The sequence below is a fragment of the Epinephelus lanceolatus genome, chromosome 16, assembly GCF_041903045.1.
Source record: "Epinephelus lanceolatus isolate andai-2023 chromosome 16, ASM4190304v1, whole genome shotgun sequence".
In the NCBI taxonomy this organism is placed as follows: Eukaryota; Metazoa; Chordata; class Actinopteri; order Perciformes; family Serranidae; genus Epinephelus; species Epinephelus lanceolatus.
This window is the reverse complement of record NC_135749.1, coordinates 4,599,243-4,621,889: the sequence shown is the minus strand read 5'-3', so window position 1 is coordinate 4,621,889 and position 22,647 is coordinate 4,599,243. Positions and strand designations below refer to the sequence as shown.

General features: G+C 42.8%; 3 protein-coding genes across 3 annotated transcripts in view; 1 reads left to right on the top strand and 2 right to left on the bottom strand.

The window, feature by feature from the left end:
- The window catches only part of LOC117264108 (hippocalcin-like protein 1), a 63,621-nt gene extending 57,294 nt beyond the window's left edge, over nucleotides 1-6,327 (top strand). The window contains exon 5 of the mRNA XM_033637930.2: nucleotides 1,519-6,327. Coding sequence (XP_033493821.1) covers nucleotides 1,519-1,616 — 98 coding nt within the window. The 3' untranslated portion in view covers nucleotides 1,617-6,327. The remainder of the gene's footprint in view (nucleotides 1-1,518) is intronic.
- tmem54b (transmembrane protein 54b) lies at nucleotides 5,221-19,342 on the bottom strand. Its single transcript, XM_033637448.2, has 6 exons — nucleotides 19,211-19,342; nucleotides 16,402-16,598; nucleotides 14,099-14,158; nucleotides 11,548-11,739; nucleotides 8,532-8,678; nucleotides 5,221-8,434 (listed from the first exon to the last, which is right to left on the bottom strand). Exons 1-6 carry the CDS (start codon nucleotides 19,221-19,223, stop codon nucleotides 8,102-8,104), a joined length of 942 nt encoding a protein of 313 aa, XP_033493339.1. The 5' UTR covers nucleotides 19,224-19,342; the 3' UTR covers nucleotides 5,221-8,101.
- A 934-nt stretch (nucleotides 19,343-20,276) lies between these two features.
- On the bottom strand, nucleotides 20,277-22,316 carry LOC117263939 (gap junction beta-3 protein-like). The gene is made up of 2 exons (XM_033637681.2): nucleotides 22,147-22,316; nucleotides 20,277-21,661 (listed from the first exon to the last, which is right to left on the bottom strand). Exon 2 carries the CDS (start codon nucleotides 21,583-21,585, stop codon nucleotides 20,854-20,856), a length of 732 nt encoding a protein of 243 aa, XP_033493572.1. The 5' UTR covers nucleotides 21,586-21,661; nucleotides 22,147-22,316; the 3' UTR covers nucleotides 20,277-20,853.
- Between the last annotated feature and the right edge of the window lie 331 nt (nucleotides 22,317-22,647).

Sequence of the window (22,647 nt, the reverse complement as noted above, 5' to 3'; positions counted from 1 at the left end):
TGAGAGGAGGAAATGGCAGCATGGAGGGGTGGATATGCTGTAGGGGGGTGGAGTGAGGAAAGGGTGATGAATGTGACAGTTTATTGCTAATAATCTTTGAAATGTGTTCGTTTTACTGGAAACTGATTGTTGAGAGAAAACAGGACGCATATATTAGTTCTGTTATGTAATATAACACAAATCCTCTACTGCCCATGGACAATAAAAAAGTCCCCAGTTGCTGTATTAACATATTTCTGTAAAAAACAAAATCTAATAAACCGTACACTGAACAGCAGGACAAAGAAATGCAACAAGCCTAAAGCTTACTCTGATTAAGGGCTTTCTTCCTCATCAACCAGGCTTTCTTCAAGTAAGTGGCTGCTTATAGTGTTTTGTACGTGAAAAGCCAACTCTTATCTAACTAATGGTAAATGGTTAATGGGCTGCATTTATACAGCACTTCTCTAGTCTTAGCAACCACTTTACACCACAGGCACCACTGACCCCATTCACAAACACATTCATCTGCTGACGGCCGAGGCTGCCATGCAAGGTGCCACCTGCTCATCAGATAATCATTCACACGCACTCACACACTGATAGCGCAGCGATCGGGAGCAGTTTGGGGTTCAGTGTCTTGCCCACGCTTCGACATTTGGACTGCAGGGACCAGGGATCGTACCGCCGATCTTCAGATTGGTAGACGGCCACTCTACCTCCTGAGCCAAAGCAAAATGCAGCACGTACAATACTGTGTAGTTCCAACAATAAGAACAATAGAGCTCTGAAAATAGAACTCGCTGTGAGAAAGAATAGTATCAGTAACATTGTTAACACTGTGCTACATTACAGAGAAATACAAAACCGTACTAATGAACCTTCATTAATATAGGCCTATATTTTATCTCCAAGTGCACGTCACACACTGAGCGAGCCGCCTGTTAATGACGCTGTGGGCTAATGGGCATGTAGCTACTTCCATGTTTCAGATGATACGTCATGTTTGTAGTCGACCAATGAAGATGAGTTTACATATCACCTTGGGTTCGTCCTTCACCTTCTCAAAATGATCCCACACTTTGGATTTCCTGCCCGACATGTTATTAACTAGCCTGTGGAATAACCGCAGGTACCAGCCCTGGAGATTAACCTGACGAGGACACTTCCTGTGTCTGTCCTTTCACATTAAAGTCACACATGGTCCAGTCATATAGGTTTGGATTTATTTTGACAAGGTGCAGCTCCTGATAGAGTTTCACTTTTGTTTTTTGTTTTTTCCTGCGACTAAGCGACCAATGAAATCTTGCCGACGAATGACCTTTCTGGTCGACTAACATTTGGTCTATGATCCAACATTAATTTGATAAGAGCTGTGGGTAGTTGAAGAATTCCTAAAATGAATTATTTTAGTTTTCCTCTTCTTCAGTCTCCATCTTTGACACCATACTGACTTAATTCAAATAGACATTTTGTAGTCTGCATGTAACAAGGGTCAAAATAATGCATTTGTTCTCGTTCTCTCTTTCTACCCTGCAGGCAAATTGTCCCTGGAGGAGTTTATCAAAGGTGCCAAAAGCGACCCCTCCATCGTGCGGCTACTCCAGTGCGACCCCAGCTCGGCCTCCCAGTTCTGAACCCCCCGCCCTGCTACGACCCTTTCCTCCTCACCCTCTCTGTTGCTATTGAAACAGTCACTCAAATCAATGCATGATGGTTCTCGTCTCTCATATCATCTCTCTTATTTTTTCTTTTTTTTCGTTCGTTGTTGTGTGCAAGGATGGAGGAGGGATTTTAAGGAGGATAAGAAAAGCCATCACTATTATTTTACTGTCATTTTCATATTTGATGAAGGGACATGCATACATTTAATGATGGGTCGACAGTGGCTTCCGCTAATGTTCCCGAATATCTCTCTCTCTCTGGAACGACGGATTTCCAGGAGAAGGTGTGGATTCTTGCAGGGCGGGGATGGCTCAGTTTGTCCTCCAACACATATGTATATCATGTATATACTGTACGTCTATGTATATCATAAGATGAAGTTTGTCTTCATGTATGGTGCACACTCTGGCATTGAGAGGCAGTATTATGTAGCGTAGCTTCCTGGTGTGATCTGGACGGGTGGTCGGGGTGGAGGTGGGTGGGAGTGGGGGGTTATTGGGATTTTACTGCTATATGATCTTTCGCTGAGAAAAAGAAGGCCTAAGATCCCATTAGCTTTTTATTGATATCTACTGGCATGTTGATTTTTAAATGTTTTTTTTGTACATATTGTTTTCCTCCTTCATGTTTTATTTATTCATTTTTATTCTTATTATCATGCTTTTACTTTGATATGTTGTTAAAGATGACCGTATTCCAGTTTACAGTGACAGAGAGAGAGAGAAAACGTGACTTTAGATTGATCTCTTCAGGATTTGTCTGAGTGGAAGATTGTGAGACTCTAGTGACGTAAGAGGATCTTGTATTGCGTTTGATCAATGACACCAGTAGCACATATCGTTTGAGCTGCCATGAGTTTATAAAGTATGGCTGTGCATTTGGTGTGAATGCGTGTGTGTGCATGTGAATATGCACTGTGTGCTCGAGGCTAACTTTTACAGTATTATCATGTTGTGTTGTTTCTTAATTTGTAAGTATTTTAAAGTTCTTTAACAACGAGCAGTAAACTTAAGATAGTCGTAACCTGTCACTATACTGCATGATCCTATGAACTGACAAAAATCCACATAAAAAAAAAAAAAAAAGCAGTTAACGCACAGCAGTATCTTTTTGTAGCTCTGCAGCCTCCTCAGCACTGTACCAGGCAGAAATGATTGAGTATTTGTCTTGCTTTGGGACAAACCCTCCCGCCCCCTCGCCACCCTCCCCTCCCTCTCCCTCTTTTCCTCTGACAGACAGAGAACTCACTAAGGGCTCGTTCATCACTCTCTAGCTGAATGCTTTTATAACCTCCTGGATTAGTCTGCTTACAGAGCAGTTAGATGAAGGGACATGTTTCCTGAGATAGGAGCAAGTGCACACGCTTGTTCTGGGTAGAGTTTTCAGGGTTTCCAGATATATGTCGTAATGTGACAGACAACAGTGGCTGTGTTTACATGAGCACCGATAAAAGTCCTTCATGAATTATATTTTAATTTACCAAATATTTAGAGCACCAAGAAAGCAGGACATTTACAGAGTGTTCACACCAAACGTGGAACGAGATTTTCATGCATACAAAGTTAATACAAAGACGTGAACAGATGCAAATTCGTGCCGGGCGACATAAATGATGTGAATGTAATTTGCACCATTAGCATGTTTGCGCTAGTTGAAGATTATCAATTAGCACCAGAAATTTGCGTGACATCTCTTCCTAATATGTAGCAAGTAGAGCTTAGATTCTCTGCCCGCCACTATCCTCGGGCTTGGAGGGGTCGGGCTCCTCATAATAGACCTAGGCTATGGAACCAACCACTTATCACACCTGGCCGCGTACATGAGTTGTTGACGGTGACAACGTGTGCGTCGGCTTCGTCGAGTGTACGTGCAGCACGATGCTGGTATATGACAGCAAAAAGACGGGGACCTCGACCCTTAAGAGGCACATGACGAAGGCTTGCCATGGAAAGAAAGACGAGAGTCAGCCTTCAATGTCCATGTTTGTATCCTTAAAAAACATGTCGGGTTTAAACCAGGCTCGGGCTCGTAATTAGTTAAAGGGGCGGGCCGGGCTCGGACAGAACATGCACGGTCTCAGGTGGGGTCGGGCTGGATTTTTTTGGGCCCGATCTAAGCTCTAGTAGCAAGAGAACAAATGCTAGTGGCTGAAGTGCGAAAGATTGTCCAGATATACTACGAGCAACTGTAACATTCAGGGAGCCTATCAAGCCATGATGGAGCCTAAAGGTTCATTCTCACTGCTGCGATGCGGAAATGCGGGATGGATTTGTGTAATATTCTGCCTTTAAACCATACACACAGACGTGCTGCGGAATTTCGCGTTGTTGTGTTCCAAGTCCGCGCAGTGTGAACGGGTGTGGGTGAACATGGACGAGAGTAGCAGCAGCAGCGAGCTAGCAAGCTAACGTTTAACAAGCGTCAACATCAACTTTCTTTAGCACTTACCACTCTCACCGCAGCCACCAAGCTGGACAATGGACTGCCAGATGTTGTCCTTTAATTCATTGTTCATAAAATCATCCAGTCTTTTATCAAAAAGGACGGGGTGCTGTGAAACGAGTTTTATCAACCATTCTCTCATATTGTCCTGCCTGGCTGGATTTCGGACTCTCCCGGGTCTGCGTGACGTCACTATAAACAAACAATTTCATTGGCCCAGCTGCGTAGTTCTGCCGGCGAATTCTGCAGGGGTCAAAGTCTGGGCGGAAACTTTTTTCACTGCATGAAAGTTCCGCCCCGGTGTGCAAACTTCCATAAGAACCCATGAAATCAACTTTTATATTTTTCCGCAAGAATAATCCGCGTGGATATTCGCCCTCAGTGAGAATGGACTTTAATGGTGATTTCACACCGCCACGCAGTAACTTACCGCCTCCAATTATTTCAGTTCGGGGAAGGTAGCTGAGGGTGAGTGGTTTTGAGCACGATGGTAGGGGTGTTAAGCAGTTGCTGCCACATGCACAGATTTTGCTCTGCCACGCAGAGACCACCGTGTTGACCTTCTAGTAGTTGCCACTAGGCTTTGGCTGATCAAGGAGTGGGCATCGCAGAAGCAGAAAGCAAACTAGACGGAGTAGATGATAATGTTGGTGTCTGAATACCGGGAATCATGGCGCCAGCCTTTCCACCAAACTCCAGATGACTGGTATATTGTCCTGATGTAGAAAACTTTGGTAGGTTTCATTGATTTCGGTAGTACGTTACTACGAACCAAGTAAAAAGATTCCGTGTTTGTAACCCAAGTGGAAAACTCACTTTGCATTTGGTTTGAACCTGCCATTACAGACACGGCATCAAATCTCTTAAGCTTAGTGATATCAAAGTTTTAAAACATAGCCTCAACTGAAAAACATATGCTTTAAATAAAATCTGTGCACATGTGAAAACAGCCACTGGTTGCAGGATTACCAGCACTACTCCCATTAACAATAGAAGGCCCCCATTGTCAGATCACTATTGCCATCTTCTGGTTTGGAGGTTAAACACAACACAAATTCTGTTTGTGAAGAAGCCGTGGGCATGCTGGGGACAAAGCAGTGAAGTCGCAGATAACCGTACATCATTCTTTTAGGAGGGGACCTTCAGGTTCTTTACTTTTATAGGCTGATAAGTTTAATGTTTAAGTGTTTTCTGTATTTAAAAGTGGTGGAATGTAACTAAGTACATTTACTCGATTGCTGGAATAAATACAGTACTAAGGTACCCTACTGTACCCTTTCATTTTATGCTACTTTATACTCCTCCACGACATTTCAGGGGCAAATATTGTACTTTTTACTGCACTACATTTACCTGACAACTGTAGTTACTAGTTACGATTTTACACTCAAAGTATATCAGTTTATGAAGTACGTTGTATTGTTATAGATTAAACTGCCCCAAATTATATAAATGGGTTTAAATTAGCTTTAATCATGAGGTTCAGTGTTTGTTCAGTAATTGTATTCGTATGTTAGAAGATCCTTTTGAGATGACACTGAAACGCGTCATTGAAATCCAGACTAATGCAGTTATTTCAGGCTGGTTAGCAGCTCCATAAAGGAGGGTTAGACAGGCTTCCCTTTACACACTGTAGAAAGTGAGGAATAAAACCCTGGCACAAAATGATTTCTCTGTCTGCCACATGAGATAAAAATAACTGAGTGGGACACGTTTCTATAGCAAGTCAGAGAAGAGCCTCTGTCACACCAGACTCAACATCAGATATTTCAAAAATGGCCAATATCAGCCCAGTATGTCTGTTGCCCAACATCTCACTACCTCACAAATTGAACTATTGTGTGCAGTGGTGGCAAAATGAACTACCAATGAGAGCCGTGCTGGTGCAGCTGCATCCACACGACATTACTGACCTAACTTGTACCAAACATTTGCACAGGAGCTTCCTAACCAGCTGCACCTCTGCTTTCGGGGATCCTATAGTGTCACTGCCTTCTGCTGGTAGGATAAGGAACAACAGTTGCTAACCCCTGATCTACACTTTAACCCTTTTCTATTCTCACTGCCTCTGATGAACTGGTACCTTGTGTTGGATAAATACACCCCTTTCTTTCTTTCTTTCTTTCTTTCTCCCTTCCTCACCTCCCTTTCCTTCCTGTTTTTCTGTTGCATGAAAACCTCACGAGGATGACATGTTTGTTCTGTTGGACCTGAAATCGAAATATATCTATGTGTTTCAAAGCTGCACGTGTGGACTGTTTCCTCATTTCTGGTTATTTGTAAGGAACGCATTAAGGAGCCAAGCGCACAAGGCTAACGTCTGGTCTGACAGCTGAACACTGCTGTCATGCACCTGAGTGTTGCAGCCTGTCAGGTACACTGGAAGTCCTTATTAACATAGTCCTGACAGGACGTGGGTGACAGTGTTTGCACCGGCCTGTCAGGATGTCTACATGTGTGTCTGAGTGTAACCAGTCATTCCTGTCAGGCCACTACAGCTGTTGCCGTTACCGCATTTTAAACTGAGGTGTTTTCGGTCACAGAGTTCAGCTACAAAACACACAAGAAAGATGCAGAATTTTGAATAAAAACTTTATTTGCTTGTTGACTAAAGTTAATAAATACAAAAACTAGCAGTTTGTCTTGAAACGAGTGTGTCTTGACCTAACAGCAGAATACACACACACACACACACACACACACACACACACGCTCAATTGTTTCTCAATTATTCAATCAGGCAATAAAAACACAAAAGCTTGGAGACACACCCACACACACACACATTTCACACTGTACGTCACCACTTGTGAGAGCATTTCACTGGCCCTACTGCCTCCATTATGTGTGTAAACTCATACATTAAGAGAACACACATTTTAGACGAGAAGATTGATTCTGCTCTCGTGCCAGGAGATGATTAGCTTAGCTTAGCATCGAGACTGACAGCAGGGAATAAATCAAGCTAGGTCAAGTTAAAGAACACACCTATGAGCAAAGAAAACATACAAAAGCCTGAATGTTAATTATACATTCAATTTCAATTTCTACAGCCAATTTGCTTGGAGTGAAGTTTGCCAGTCAAGTCAAAATGACCACAGACGGCGTGTTCGCTTGCTGCAGCAGGTGCTCCGTCCCTGCCGAGCCCTCTGTTTCCGTTCTCATGGTGACCAGAGCCAGGATAGCTGTGTCTCCTCCAGTTTCATACTAACCTGAGCTTATCAACTCCCAACTCAAAAACAAAACATGACGTATAAACACCTTTCTATGCGCAAAAAATAAAGATATCACATGTTAATAGCGAACTTTAAAGTTGTTTAGAGAGAGCTAGCTAGCTGTTTCCCCCTGATTCCAGTCTTTATGCTAAGCTAAGTTAACCATGGCCTAACTCCAGTTCCGTGCTTAACGCACAAACTGAGAATGGTATCAATCTCCTCGTCTAACTCTCAGCAAGAAAGTGACAAAGTGAATTTCTCAAAATGCCTTTTTTTTTTTTTTTTTTTACTCTGAATTAGGGTTGCAACGGTATTATATTTACATTTAAACCGTTTTGTTAATGGAAGTATTATCTGTCCAGTTGTATTATTTTCAGTATCGTCAATAGGCAAATGATGATACAGTCATGAACTGTCAACTTTTATATCACGGTATACCTTGAGACCGGTATAACACTGCAACCCTACTCTGAATAATCCCTCCTATACGCATCATTTGAGACCATGTCCTCACTTTGAAAGATTTACCTCATAAGTCTATCCTGATATGAATAATTTGACCCTCATCAGAACAGAAATACAAGAACAGACACACTCACATAACTGGGATCCTGTACACTGTGCAAACAGTCTGAGCCTCAGAAAATCCATACATCAGCACTGCTGAAAAAACCCATCACCGGCTCAGAGTTCATGAAGTACTAACTGGACGATAGGGTTGCAAGTATGAAGTCTGAATCCAAGTATTGAAGCACTGCAGAGCATTTTGTCTTCAAGAAGCTCTGTCATGTCAAATATGTCTAAATCCAGAAGCTGGACCTTTCCAGCGTACCCCTCTCCAGCAGTTGGTGCTCCTCCGGTGCCCTTTGCTGGCTGCCAACCCTCGTTTCTTGCCTTTCTCTGTTTGACCTTTCTCTGTGCGGCTGGCGAAGAGGCCGCCTCTCCGAGGGAGGAAGACTCCGATGCTGACGGGGAGGAGGCTGTGAAGGGGGAGGGGGTCTGTGCTGCTGTCTTGGAGGTTCAGCATTCCGTCTTGGAGGTTCGCGGTGGCTTCTTGGTGGTTCCGTGTAGCGTGTTGGAGGTTCAGTGTAGTGAGAGGGAGCAGCTTCCTCCATCGGCCTCACCACATTGATCTGCACAAAGATTAATTCATTTTTAATCCAAATTTTTGTGATTGAGTGAGTTTTTGTGAACTGTAGCTAATAGTTTGGGTTTGAGTGGAAATCTCACCGCTCTGCCATAGTCTCTTTTTCTCTTCCTGTTTGGACAGCAAGGTAGACCCAGGAATGAAGCACAGACAGCAAAGCACCGGGCGGAAAACACCATCTGGATGACACAAGTCACGATCAGAGGCACCCACAGGATCAGAGTGGTACTCTGGGGAGGGATGGAGGAGTGGAGTAAGTGGCAACCACCAGCTGGACCATAAAAAAAACAATCTGAGGCAAGAGCAGCTTCCCACAGTCAGGTGTACAGTGTGGGTAATGATGTGATACACAGCCTTATTTTTCCTCAAACCGCTGTGGAGCAAAAACACAGAACCAAATCTGGGAGTTTCAGTTTGCACAGGAGAGTCAGCATTGTGAATAAAATATGCAGAGCAGAGTGTATCAAAGAAAAAATGCACAGAGGGAATTCAAAGAAAAAGAGCTGCTGTTTGTTAGGCATGCTGACTCGCAGACTACAAAGAGAACGAACATTTACAGTCCCAAGTTTGGAGCTTTCTTTGGAACTTGTGATGAAATATGCAAGAAGCAAAAAATAAACCTTGCATAACCATCATTACTGCCTCTAAGCAGCTATGAATACCAGAACCAGATGCCCAAAACACTCATTCAGGTGATGTAATGGGCCCTCCAGCAGCTATATTGGAGGTCCCATGCTAATAAGCAGCTCCAAGTGAACAGCATGGTCTGCAGTCTCAGAGGAGCACAAAGAAAAGTTAGTTGCTTCTGTGCTGACGCTGAGTTGGAACTGAGTTTCTGACTTTATCCAGAGGCAAAAACCAAAAGCGAACACATCCAAAATGATACAAGTAATCCCTCGTTGTAGGAAAGCTAAACAGACTGACTGTTTTATCTGGAATTTTATCTTCCAGATAAATTGACTCTCCTGGGAGTCTGTTAGAAACTGATTTTCTCACTTTATATCTCACTGATTTTCACCTTTTTTTAGAATTCTTAAAATCATTAATATTGATATGAATGGTTGCCATGACTACAAAACAAAAGCTCAAAATATAATAAACAAGACTTTTCCTCAACTGTTGGTTAATTATGTCAGTATTTGGAGACATGTCTAGCTGCAGCCACATTCAGTTTGAAGCCTACACGACACACCCATACAAATCGTACCCATCACTAGTACAAGACAAACCCACCAACGCAACCGTTATTTGAACCCTACTACAACGTTACACTGTAATGACTAAATATGAAGCCAAACATAGCAGTAATCCACCTTATGAGTAACAAGATGTAACCCTTACCCTAACCCAACAATTCATAGCTGGCTAAGTGCTAACTTTTCTTCAGGGCTTCCTTGAGTGATGTAGTTGCTCCAGTTGCAGCTATACGTGCTTGAGTAATTGGACCATGGATGTATTAAGAGACCTGGATACAGTGATAAACACAGGGCCCTGTTTATTGCTATGAGAGTTGCTCAATGGTGCATGAGGGAAAATTCAGGGACAATTTGCATCACTTTCACACTATGCAGCCCATAGAGCAGGCTTACCTACTAGAGACTTACAGTGGCCAAGCACGACAAAGTGCAGCCAAGGGTCTTACCTCTGCCGACCAAACGGCTAACTTATGAATTAATGCTCTGCTATCTCAAGGCAACTGAATCAAACGCAACTGGACTTACTTTTGTCTTAGAAGACGTTTCACCTCTTATCCAAGAGGCTTCATCAGATAAGATTCATCGGATAAGAGGTGAAATGTCTTTTAAGACAAAACTAAGTCCAGTTATGTTCGATTCAGTTGCCTTGAGATAACTGTGACCTGGATAAATGAGAATATCCACAGGCATAATTCTCTGCTAATTTCAGTAGGGGTAACATTATTAAATTGTGCAGCTCTTTAAGACTTCTGAATGTTATCGGACTGAATGGATCAAATCCTGATAGTGAAACAAGTCATTTTGCAGGGGATGCGACGCTCAAAAATGCGATGAGGTCGTCTTGGGTCACAGGGCATCACGTGGCATATCCCAGAAACTGCAGTACCACTGTTTGGCCACTATAAAAATTGGCTTCAAAGCCCTGCTAACTTCTTGGGGGCCTGATTTGGACAGCTTATTACTGCTGTTAGCTGCATACAAGCTAAAGATAGCAGGAGAAGTTACTACAAGTAGATGTAGATATAGCTGCAGGTTGAGCATGGATGTATAATGAGAACTGGATACAGCGTCCGAGGCTGGGCCCTGTTCATTGCTATAAAAGTTGCTCAGTGGTGCATTAAGTCAAAAAGCTCAATCTCTGCACTATGAAATTACCCAGAGCCCCGAGCAGGTACACAAGAGACAGTGTGATGACAGACAGCACTGTAACCGCAGTGATTGCATGACACCAGTCCTCTATTCAATAGTGAGGTGAGTTAAAACCCTCCCACCGTCGCTGTGTGTCACAAAGAGATGACCTAATGTAAACAGATGCTGTCAGGGGCTGTACATCTGCCTAATGATGTGTGTGCTACCAATGGATGAAATCTGACACTGAGCTATAACTCAAAGGCGACGCTGTATGCATTTACAGTGGCGCTGCCATTAACCCCTTACATCAAGAATAACTCTAGCTTAAGACAAAGGTCACCTAACTGACAAATTGTAAACTACTAGCCATGCTAAAATGCCAAAGTCGTGTGATGGTGTGGCTGCAGCTGTGAGGCTGAGCGGGTGTGACAGTCCATCTGTGGCACACTGAAACAGGACAGAGCCTGAAGTGGACCGACAGGGTCAGGTCAGCATTTCTGCCACCAGCCCACCGGCTGCACAATGTGACTGACTGAGTGACAGAAAAGACAGACACCCAGCCTCACGCTCCCTCCTTCTCCCACACCCTCTGTGTACATACACACACAAACACACACACACACACACACACAAAAGGGGCACAGCCACACGGCTCTGTTGTGTATATGCAGCCGTGACAATGGTCAGCTGTTCAAAGAGCCAGCCTCCGCAGAGAAGGTCACAGTTCACGCCTTGATCTCAGCGTCTGTCGCACACACACTAATACACTCACGTAGATGCGTGTGGGGTCAAAAGGACACTCGTTGGTGACGCTGGAGTAGCCAATGGCATCGGGGAAGCGGCAGTGAGTCAGGAGGCTTCGCCCGCCGTGAATGATGGCCCTCACCACAGATATGAAGAGTCCGATGGCTGAGGCTGCTGCCATGAGAGCCGCAGCCAGACCGACCATGAAAAGGGACCACGTCTGTGGGGGAACAGAAGGAGAGACAAGGAAAACAATCAGGGATCAAAACCATGATGGCTGAGAAGATTAAGCTTAAGTTGCAAAAGTGGGGCAACAGTAAGCACATGAGAGGAGAGCAAAGAATAAACAACATTAATATGGAGAGAGGAAATGTGTTAGGGTAATGTGTTTGTTATCACTGGAAAACATGGACAGGGGGACCATTAATTCCTGATTTTGGACACTTTGACAGGCGTCATCTCACTTATACTATGCTCACTAATCAAAGTAAAAGAAAATACATATTTTCTTGCATTTTGCAATCAAAATCTAAAGTTTCCCTGGTAACACCTGGTAATAAGTAATAATCATTACCATCCCATGAGGGTGTTATGCAATGGAAATGTTGTTTGCGTCTCCAACAAACAGGACAAACTTTAAAAACAACTTGGCAGTAGATGATATTTCTAGTCCGCTCAGCTCACAGAACCCTTTGGCTAAGCTATAAGCCAAAAAGCTAACACTGCGCTAGCAAGATTCAAAGTCATAACATCACGTATGGCTGACAAACAGTAAATATAATATGACAATGTGTTCAACAACAAGACGAGCCAACTATCCAGACATGTCACAGTCCCCAGACACATTCACTGGAACTACTTGGTAGGTGTCTTAAGTCAGGAATGAGTGGACACCCTGCAGCCGATCACAATTGAGTATTCCATTAAGCTAGCTTTCCAACATAATGCAAGAACTGGTGAAAAATAAAGTCACTAACATGCAAAAACAAAAGTATGTGACCATTTTTTTTGTAAAACATTTGAACAGTGTCATTTACTGTGAGCTTCTTTTTTCCTGAAAGATTTTTGAGGGTTTCTGATAACCTGAACGATCTCTACACTAAACTGAGTTTAAAGGATGAAGTTATTTTATATTTTACATATTGCCGATTCCCAGGAAAAGACCAAAATGAACAATGAATTGATCCTGTGAGCTGAAATGATAAGTTGATAAGTCAGTTGACAGAAAAACTACTATTAATTATTGAAAAAATGTCAAACGTTCTCAGGCTGCAGCCTCCCAAACTGCAGAATCTGCTGCTTCTCACCAATATTTAAATGTAAAGTGAACATCTGTGTTTGGGCCGTTTGGTCAAACAAATCAACACACATGAAGACATCACCGTGGGCTCTACAAAGTTGTGATGAGCATTTTGGGCTCCTTTATTATGATGAATATGGCCACTGTGGTTTGAGTCAATTACACACAAACCATCCTGCTGTGATAAATAACGTAACACACCAGATCTGCAGCTGAAAATCAACCCCAACAAATACACTATTAACTCTTGTTTGAGTGACATTTGCTGGAAACTACTGCCATGCCTAAGCTTTTTTTTTTTTTTTTTTTTAAAGATTCATGTTTTCGATAAGAACAAATAGTCTTGGCAAAGAAAGGATAGGGATGTCTAAAATAAGGCGAGACTACTGACTGGTTTTGGTCATTTAATAGCCGTATCCAAACTCCCAGTAAGAAGTTGCAACATTAGAAACCAAAGCTATCAGCTATGACAAATAATATGCAAGTACAAAAACAGTGAACCTATCCTTTAATACATTTACAGAAGGTGAGACATGAGTACAGAAAGTCTGTAGACATTTAAATTGAGAAGATGACTGAGCGGCTGAGTCGAAACTTGATAAGAACACTAAGAAATAATGGACGTAGAGAGATTACAAGCTGTAGTAGCCACTACGTGTGATAAAGGACTGTGTTAACATAAAAAAGGGAGTGTTAAGCTTACTTGTTATTCATGCAATGTGATGCCTGGATTATTGAAAAAGATAACAAGACGGATGAGGAGTTTAACCGCTGCTTTGCCCAGATCACGGTTGCTCTCACTAACAAAGGGAACGGGGAGTGGTTTATCGCGGCAGGTACGCCCGCGCTTACTCATTCTGTTCAGCTCACTGCCTCGTCAGTCCCGTCTGAGCAGCCTGACAGCTGATTGAGTAAACACACAGGAGAAGCCGTGCTGCATGACCGGAGGGAGAGCGGAACAAACACCGAAACTATTCCAGCTCTGCAGGCTCCGATTCAGACACCTGAGGCAACGTGCAGGAGCTCAAAGGGGGTTTTTAATGTCCTCCTGACTGGATAGACTGAGACCAAAGCTGAGAATAATGTATGAAAATATCAAAGAGAAAAGCAAGTGTGCGTGCAGCGCAGGCAGACAGATCAAACTTAGCAGAGAGTGCCTTGACAATACTGATCTGGCAATGTAGGAGGGATCAATGGAAAGAGGAGAAGAGACAGTGAGAGCAGCAGGGGGAAGAACTGACAGCAGGCTGTTTATAGGAAAAACATAAGTGATACTAACCAGGCCTCGACTCTTCTTGTTTTTAGACAGGACAATAGCCAGAATGCCGACAATAACTCCCTGCAGAGACGAGACAGCAGAGATTTAAACAAAATTCATATTGCTCAACTGCAACCACATATTTCTCACCCAGTCTGATGTACTCAAGGTCGTAAAACAACGAAAGTCAAAACTTGAATCTGTCAACACCACAGCTGTGTGTACACTACAAGCATTTCAAATAAGTCGTTAAGCGTCTTTGTGTGCTTTGAAAGTTGTTGTTGCAAAGCCTGTGGAAAAACAACTCATCATAGAATTGCCCTTAATTGACCCTTTGCTAAGCCCCGCCCCTTTGTGAAGGTCAGTCAAGCTGTGGCCGCTAGCGTGGAGCCCGCACTGTCCAACTGCAATACCTGAAGAAATATGAATTGTTTGTGAAAAAATGGCGATATCAGAGAGAAGCAGACAGAATGTGTGTCGCATTATGTTTGAAGGATATGTCTAGGGTGGCAAAAATATAAATAAAGAAGCTAAAGCCTGTCGATGAATGTGTGAGAGTTGAATCACCACATCACCTGGTGATCAAAACAAAAGATAATAAATTAAAAGGGAAACTTTTTAAAACAGCTCTATGTCATCGCAGTGTGTGCAGATGAAAGGTGTTTGGCTTCCCCCCTGTGCTGCCAGTGCCCACACCTCTGCCAGCAGATGGGAAGGGAGCTCCCAGGGAAGTAAGTAAAGTCAAGAAAGTAAAAATGAATTATATAGCGCTTTTCATAGACGTAAGTCACACAGTGCTTTCCAGGGGAATTATACAACAAAAGAGAAAACATAGTGTCATTGCAGTGCGTTCAACTGCACACACTGCAATGACACAGACCTAGTTGAAAATTGGCAAAGTTTCCCTACTTCCCTCCTCTGTTCCTGTAAAGCAGAGTAGGTCTTTTGCACTGTTCCAATTATTTAAATGCAAAAGCAGCATTTGTATATTTAGTATACCTTCAGTAGCTGGTAGGGATGGTGGATGATGCAAGAGTACTCGATTTGGACATCAGTATTCGTTCAACATATCGCGTTATTATATTTTTAATTTTCCTTTGCTTTGCATGAGAGAGTACATATAACAGATACATGTAAATTGAACCTGTTCGATATTAAAATGGTTTTTGGACAGGACGCAGTTCTCTCACCGCTACCTATGAATATCTGCAAAGATACTGATAGCAAAAATGATAGATCTAAGCAGCTACAGGTAAGGGTCAACATTTTCAGTCAGACATTATTCAATCTAACATTATAGGCAGAATGTAGATGTTATGTGATGTTAAACTTGCATATAGCTGATCACTACAGTCTCTGCAGTGCCGAAACACTGGCTATCCCCTAACCCCTACCTGCATTTTCATTTGGGTGTTCATTTAGGGTCCTGTTCTTATGCATTTTGTTTGGTTTTCATGTTTGAGTACTCGAGTACTCGATCTCAATTCAATGCCAATACTCAAATATGGAAATTACTTATATTGCCCATACCCAGTAGCTAGCTTGCTAACGCTACACTTTTCAGGGTTTGAGTTTGGTTTTGGAGTGAGAAGAAAACATCTCCTTCCAACATCTCCGGGTAACAGGTATCACTGCAACACATTTACCCATGACTTACTCTACATCCACAAAACCAGCCTGAAAATGAGGAAAATCTGAAACGAGCACAGCCGTTGGTCAGAGCTGGCCGATGCTACACTATGACTGACCAGACTGTGTCCCGGGGGCAGGGCTTAGCAAAGGGTCAACTGTCACACAAATCTGTGGCTGAACAAACAATAATATTCTACATTTTTAAAAAGGGAGAGTACACATGTACTTCCTGTGTACATAAAGAGTTTTCCGAGGGCTCTATGTTTAAGAAAGTGGTTTTACAAGTAAAAGTGGTTTTACAAGTCGCCCTAATGACTAGAAGGATCCAGCGAGGCACAAGCCCAAAGAACCCTTTGTTACAATATTGATTTTTGTATTTAGAAAGTTTCTGCAGTACTTTATGATCAATTCTAGGTTCACTTTAAATGCATTTGTCGCTTGTGGTCTGCAGGGTGCAACCACAGCCCTGATGGAAAACTCCACAACTTGAAATTGCAAAGTCTGACACAGAGTGCTGAAATGAAATTGCTTTTTCTTCATGGTTTGTTTATGTGTCTGTTTTTTCTCTGTCTAATGGACATAATGTCGAAAAAGTCGTCTTTCCCTTATTCTCAGTAATATTCCCACAGATGTTGTGCCGTCCTGATAACTGCTGTAGGATTAGCACACATCTTATATGGCTATAGACTCACTATAAGCCCAGAGGTAAGCGCGACCACATTAGAGATGGCGTACTCCATGGCCCGGGCCTGCCTGTGCAGGTTGATGTGTCTGAGCACCACACCGTGCACCAGCGCTCCGAGCAGGAAGTTCACATGACCGATGAGGACCATGCTCAGACCCATCTTCATCAGGGTCTTGGGCTCCTCCAGGCTGGCACAACACAGTCCTGAGGAGAGGAAGCAAGTTAATGTACAGAGCCATGATACTAAACAGAGAGTGACAGAGATTTCAGGCGATGTTACATCAGCCATGTTGTCCACGTTGTATTGATCAGAAACACGAGGCCCGGGTCAAAACCACAGCGGAGATGTCACTTGTATTAATGATTAGCTGCTAAACACATAACTATAGAACAGATCAGAGTAAAGTCAGTGAACAGAAGTAGTAGACAGAGATATTTCATTTTGCTGTGTCCGCAGCCTCTCAGCCACCGTCACTAACATTATGCTTTACACAAGGACGGCATGATCGTTTGGCTGATAGTGAATTGTTATCTGAAGATTGGGCAGATATGTTTAAACTAAGCTGCTGGCTGACACACACAGTCCCTCCTCCCTCTACCAGCACTAATGTTACCTGCACACAGTGAAATCACATCAGCAGAGAGACAGCAGGACAGAGGACAGAGGACAGAGGGAATGACTTACAGTGACAGTAAAAACTAAACTTCTCTTAGTATTGTGATGTCAGGAATAGTATTTATATAGTGGCTTTGCTGTTGTAAAAATTACTGTTGCTGCTCTAGAAACAACATTCAGATATATTTAAAATATTCAATAATCTTGAATTTATTTTCTTTAAATTAATGTATTTTCTGAAAAGCAATTGTTTAGTTATATTTATTATTATTTTAAATGAAAAGGAACCGATGCGGCGGGGTTCACCCTGGACAGGTCACCAGACTCTCACAGGGCTGACACATAAGCCCCTTTTACACTGCCAGATTTTTGGCGAATGTTGGGCCGTTTTGCCGGCAAACTGCGAGCGTTTAGACACACAGAGCCGGATTGGCGAGTTGATCCGAGGTGCCCAATTTTCCGCCTTGTAGAGGTAAACATACTGGTGGATCCTTTTTGGTTTAAACAGACCGAGGTTGCCTTCCGCCACGTGAGGGGCTGTTGATGACTTGTGGGAGGAGCTGTTGATGACTTGTGGGAGGAGCTGTTGATGACGCCGCACGTGCGAGCCACTGGCGGTGGATAAACAGGAAACAGCTGATAGCAGGAATTAGCGAGCAGCTAGTAGCAAGAGGGAAACACAAACCTGACAGACACTGTAAAGATGAGCAACTGGGGAGACAAGGAATTGCACGCCGTTTACGTCACACGCTGAGCTACACGTTTTGTTACTTGCTCACGCCCCCCATTGCCCCGAAAAAGGCACATTCTGTATAAACAAAAGTAGGTAGGCGGCATTTTGCTGCACTCCCCGATTTTGTCTTTATACTGCCAATGCTGAAAAAAGACTGATTGGGCTTTCCTGCAAATTTGCACAACTCCTGTCTAAAAAGGGCTTTAGAGACAGACAACCATTCACACTCACATTCACACCTACGGACAATTTAGAGTCACCAATTAACCTGCATGTCTTTGGACTGTGGGAGGAAGCTGGAGCACCTGGAGGAAACCTACACGGACAGAGGGACTCCCCCCACCCCTGGTGCGAACCTCCCACCCTGAGTTCAAACCAGGAATCCTCTTGCTGTGAGGCCACAATGCTAACCACAGCTCCACCCTTGATACGAGGACTAGTATGGATAAAATCTTAACGATACTCATCCCTAGTAGTAATGGTACCACCTCTAGTCCTGGCAATACAGTTCACCTTAATGTGTCATCAGTGAGCGATCATCATTGATCATGATAGAGCATTTATTAGTGGGGGAGTGGAGAGTATGTGGATTATTACGGTTTATTTGTGTGGATTTGTCATTCGCTCTTGTTTGTAATGAATCCAATAATCATAAATAGAAGCTAATAATGTGGGGGGGCACCAGGGGAAGCTTGCCTGGGGCACCAAATGTTATAGGTCTGGCACTGACAGTGTAGTGTTCTTATGCTCAACACATGTAAAGTAACTCAGGCCACACTGTGCGTGCTCATGCCTGTTAACATCTCACATTAAACCTAAAACCTAAAACCTAAATTTCTCAGAACACAGACACCTTGCGAAGCAAATGTCATTTGAAAAGTAACAAACTAAAACTCTGAGCTGAATTTTTTGAGTTCCCCCTCTGGATTTGTGTGTTTATGCAAAGGACTCAACTCCATTTGAACCTGCTGCTCCCATCCTCACTCGACAAGACGGTTTCACATCTGAGTATCTGGTGAACATTTCTTGCTTTTACCGAGACAAACCCATGCAGAGCAAAGGTGACGATTTGGATTTCACACCAGCCTTCACACTGTTCAGCCTCACATCCTGCAGCCATGTGGAACAAAGGATGTGTCTTCAGATGGATCACAAGAACAATTTGCAGTTTCATTTCTCATTTAAAGCACTGGGAAATATCAGGAGCACGACTTTGGTACAGGGGTTGTTGAAACTGTCTCAGCCTGCCAGGAAACCTTTTCTAACTTCTGAAGGGATTTAGACGAAATAGAAATATTGAATTGATAACAGTTTCAAAGCTTTCCTCCCAACACACCACAGCTCATCACCTCCACAGCAGCGTGCCGCACCACACCCAAACAAACAATCCGAAAGTTTGTTGTGTGAAACAAACACATGTCTGCAGTTTACATTCATTTAAATAAACCTCACAGGCATGTTCATTACCTGTATCGGCCATCTCTCTCAGGTCACCATTCGCTTAAACTGACGGTGGGGTTCGGCTGTGGACTTTATCAGCGTGTCTCCTCTTCTGTCCAAACGAAGCACCTCACTCCTGTCTGTCTGTCAGTCTGTCAGCAGGACGCACACTGAGTCCTCTGCGCTTTTATTTTTTCAAAATAAAATCCAATTTATTTAAAAATATATTCCTAGAAGTGTATTAAACACGACAAACACTGTAGTATGCTTATCAAAACACCTGTTTGTTGCTGTTTGAAGAGTTTAATAACTCCCATTAACTGGATTTCCTCAAGCAATATCATGTAGCAGGTGAAAGTTAGAAAAATGGCAAGAAGGGAGGTAATAATGCAAAAGTTTAAGCAAAATTACAAAAGTTAGGATTATGTTTCAGTATAATCTGTTGTAAATTAATACTGCAAATATGTTTTATCTCTTACATTCCTCCTTTAAATGCTCTCCAACAGATATTTCAACTGTAGGAATATATTTCATGCTTTTATTTTGAAAACAAAGTCGCTAATTCACCTGTTTAATTTTGTAAACCTTGATCATAGGCATGCACCTGTTAGTTAGCACCTCCCTGATTTTGTTTGTTTGTTTTCTCTTGGTATTTCCGTGGTAGGGAAAATTTACTTGATACTTGAGGACAGTTCTGAAATATGCTCGTTATGGTGCCAACAACTGGATCAAAGCCTGGGAAAGAGAAATAATTGTGCTTTTTTAAGATCTGATCACATTATCAAAGATACTAAATAGTGCCACAGGTATAGTTTAGAAATATTTATGAATGCAGAATTGCCTAAGCAGTGCAAATAATGTACAATCACAAAAAATAACTCTTGGAGAATTCATTGCAATGTTTTCTGAAGGTTTCACGTCCTTCACATGATAGTGCAGTATGCCTTTGGTGCCACCAGGTGGAGAAATGGCGCCATTAAAGTAGGAGAAAGCAAATCTTACCCATGACCATGTGTTTGCTGTGGTTTTATTATTTAGTTGAAAGCAAAAATAACTCAAATTTCAGTACTTTGACACCATTTTAGGCAGTACAAGAAACAAACAATGTCAGCTTTGGTTGGGTTGGGTATACTACAAATAATGTAACTCCCATGTGGATCATTTTGTACCCAAGACATTTTGGAACATCACATTGTGGTTTTTCAGATTTATTCTAAACAAGTTGCATCCACCATCTACATCTTTATTGGTTCACTTTAGTCTACTGCACCCATTTATATCTGCCCTGCTCGTTGTAGGTTCATTGAAGATGTCAATGCCGAACACACATTTGACAAAGTACCCAATTACAAAAAATATCCTGAATGATACGCAGGTGATCAGTTTAGTATGTACGAGTATGTGGCACATTATTGCCAAAATGACAGTGGTCACAAATTCGAGCAATCCTTCAATTCTTCATTTAATGATTGATTAGTTCATGATGTACAGCAGCTCAAATGATTCAGTCTTCTTCTGGCGCAGAGCATCGGATCGTTTGTGTCAAAATACAATATATTTATATTACATATAAAATTATACATAAAATTACTTTTTAAATGAAAATATCCTCAATGGGGAAAAAGGATCACATATTGTAAGTCAAACATTTGTTTATACTTGGTTTCCAGTTATGATGTAAGAGATGACTTGCAGCCATCACAGTCCCTATTAGGGTGGACCTTTCTAGATGAAGTCTGAATGCTGCCTCGTTGTTTGAGGTTCACCATGCGGGCAGCGATCAGATAGAAAATCTCACAGATGTTGAGCACCACGCACACAACGGACGCTCCCACCATGAAGTAGGTGAAAATGGTCTTCTCAGTGGGCCGGGATATGTAGCAGTCCACCAAATTCGGACAGGGACTGACATCACACTGGACCTTCCTGGGCAGTTTGAAGCTTTCGTAAATGTAGTGAAGCACGTAGAGAAAAGTGATCTCAAAGGTGGTCTTGATGAAGAGGCTAATTAGGTAAGTCCACCACAGACCGCCATGCTTTTGGCCCGGGTTGTCGTACAGCCGAGTGTTCTCGCCGTGCTTGGCTCGGTACTTGCGTTCCCGTTCTTCCCGGTAGGCTACATGCAGCACCACCATGAAGGAAGGGCAGGTGACGAAGATGAGCTGGAGAGCCCAGAGACGGATGTGGGAGATGGGGAAGAAGTAATCGTAGCAGATGTTGGTGCAACCTGGTTGGCGGGTGTTGCAGTCAAAGTGTCCCTGGTCGTCACTCCAGACCCGTTCGGCAGCCACCACGAAGACCAACACCCGGAAGACAAACACCACTGATAGCCAGATGCGTCCGAAGGCAGTGGAGTACTTGTTGACTCCGCTAAGAAGACCCTGGAGGAATTTCCAATCCATGAGTTCGGCAAAGATTGGCTTCTGTTGGCCTGTGAGTCTTTAAAGTTGCAGGAGGTAGATTTTAAAAACTGGAGAGCTAGAACACAACAAAGACGCAGAGTTAGGCAGTTATCCAAAGAAGGTTTTAAAATACAAATAAATACATAAATAAAATCAACCTTAATTTAGCAAAATACTCTCTAACATGTTCCAAACATTTCACTGCGCATTTTGGATAGTGGTTCTCTTTTCCAATCACACCATTTCTTTGACAGCTGTGGAGCCTCAGTCCCACAGTTAAAGCATTTTCACTTACTTACATAGTTTAGCACTTTGAAGAAAGATGCCTTTAATAATTGATGAAACACGTGTTCAACATATAAAACCTTCTGCAGCGCAGAGGAACACTTGGCTTCAGCCTTTAGGGAAGTTAAAGTCGAGCTTGAAGGTAGAGTTTGTTAAATGTTCTCTCATCCTGCCTCTGAATGTCCAGTTCTACCCTTAAATTTAATGTTCTCAGATTTGCAAGCTGAATATGATTGATCCAAAATGTAAAGTAATGAGTAAAATCTCTTGGCTTACCTTAAGAAAAAGGTCTTCCTCTCAGTCTATCATGTCCCCTGTCTGGGAAATAGACTATGGGAATGCGTTCAGCGGGCAACCTCTCCTCCACAGTGGCTCTCTGATATTGACCGGCCACAAGAATCCACTCTTGGCCATAGTCGGGAGGTGTGGCCACTCTTGGCATCCGCCCAGACTTTACCTCTAAATCTCCCACTACTTCTTGTCAGCATCAGTTTATCTTAAAACTGACACTCAAGAGTCCAAGAACCCATGACCCATGAGAATCCATGACGAGGTACACTTATTTTGAAGTGGTACAAAAAAACACATCCATGAAACAGCAAAAGACAAATCAGTGGTTCGGCCGAGTGTGACTTTGTGCAAACTAGTAACGGTGATATGGTATAATGAATAACAAGCAGACCTTACTACACCCCCTTTAGGTGTGTTTGTCCACTCTGATCACCACATTTCTTAACATGTGACGTGGTATCAGCTCCATTAGGCAACCATGATGTG

Excerpts from the sequence above, each read along its gene's own strand:
- tmem54b (XM_033637448.2), bottom strand. Across the intron at positions 14,159-16,401 it reads CGCTTACCTCTGGGCTTATA|GGAGTTATTGTCGGCATTCT; the intron begins GTGAGTCTATAG and ends TCGTCTCTGCAG. Across the intron at positions 8,435-8,531 it reads AAAGAGACTATGGCAGAGCG|ATCAATGTGGTGAGGCCGAT; the intron begins GTGAGATTTCCA and ends ATCTTTGTGCAG.
- LOC117263939 (XM_033637681.2), bottom strand. The coding sequence starts at position 21,585 with ATGGATTGGAAATTCCTCCAGGGTCTTCTTAGCGGAGTCAACAAGTAC.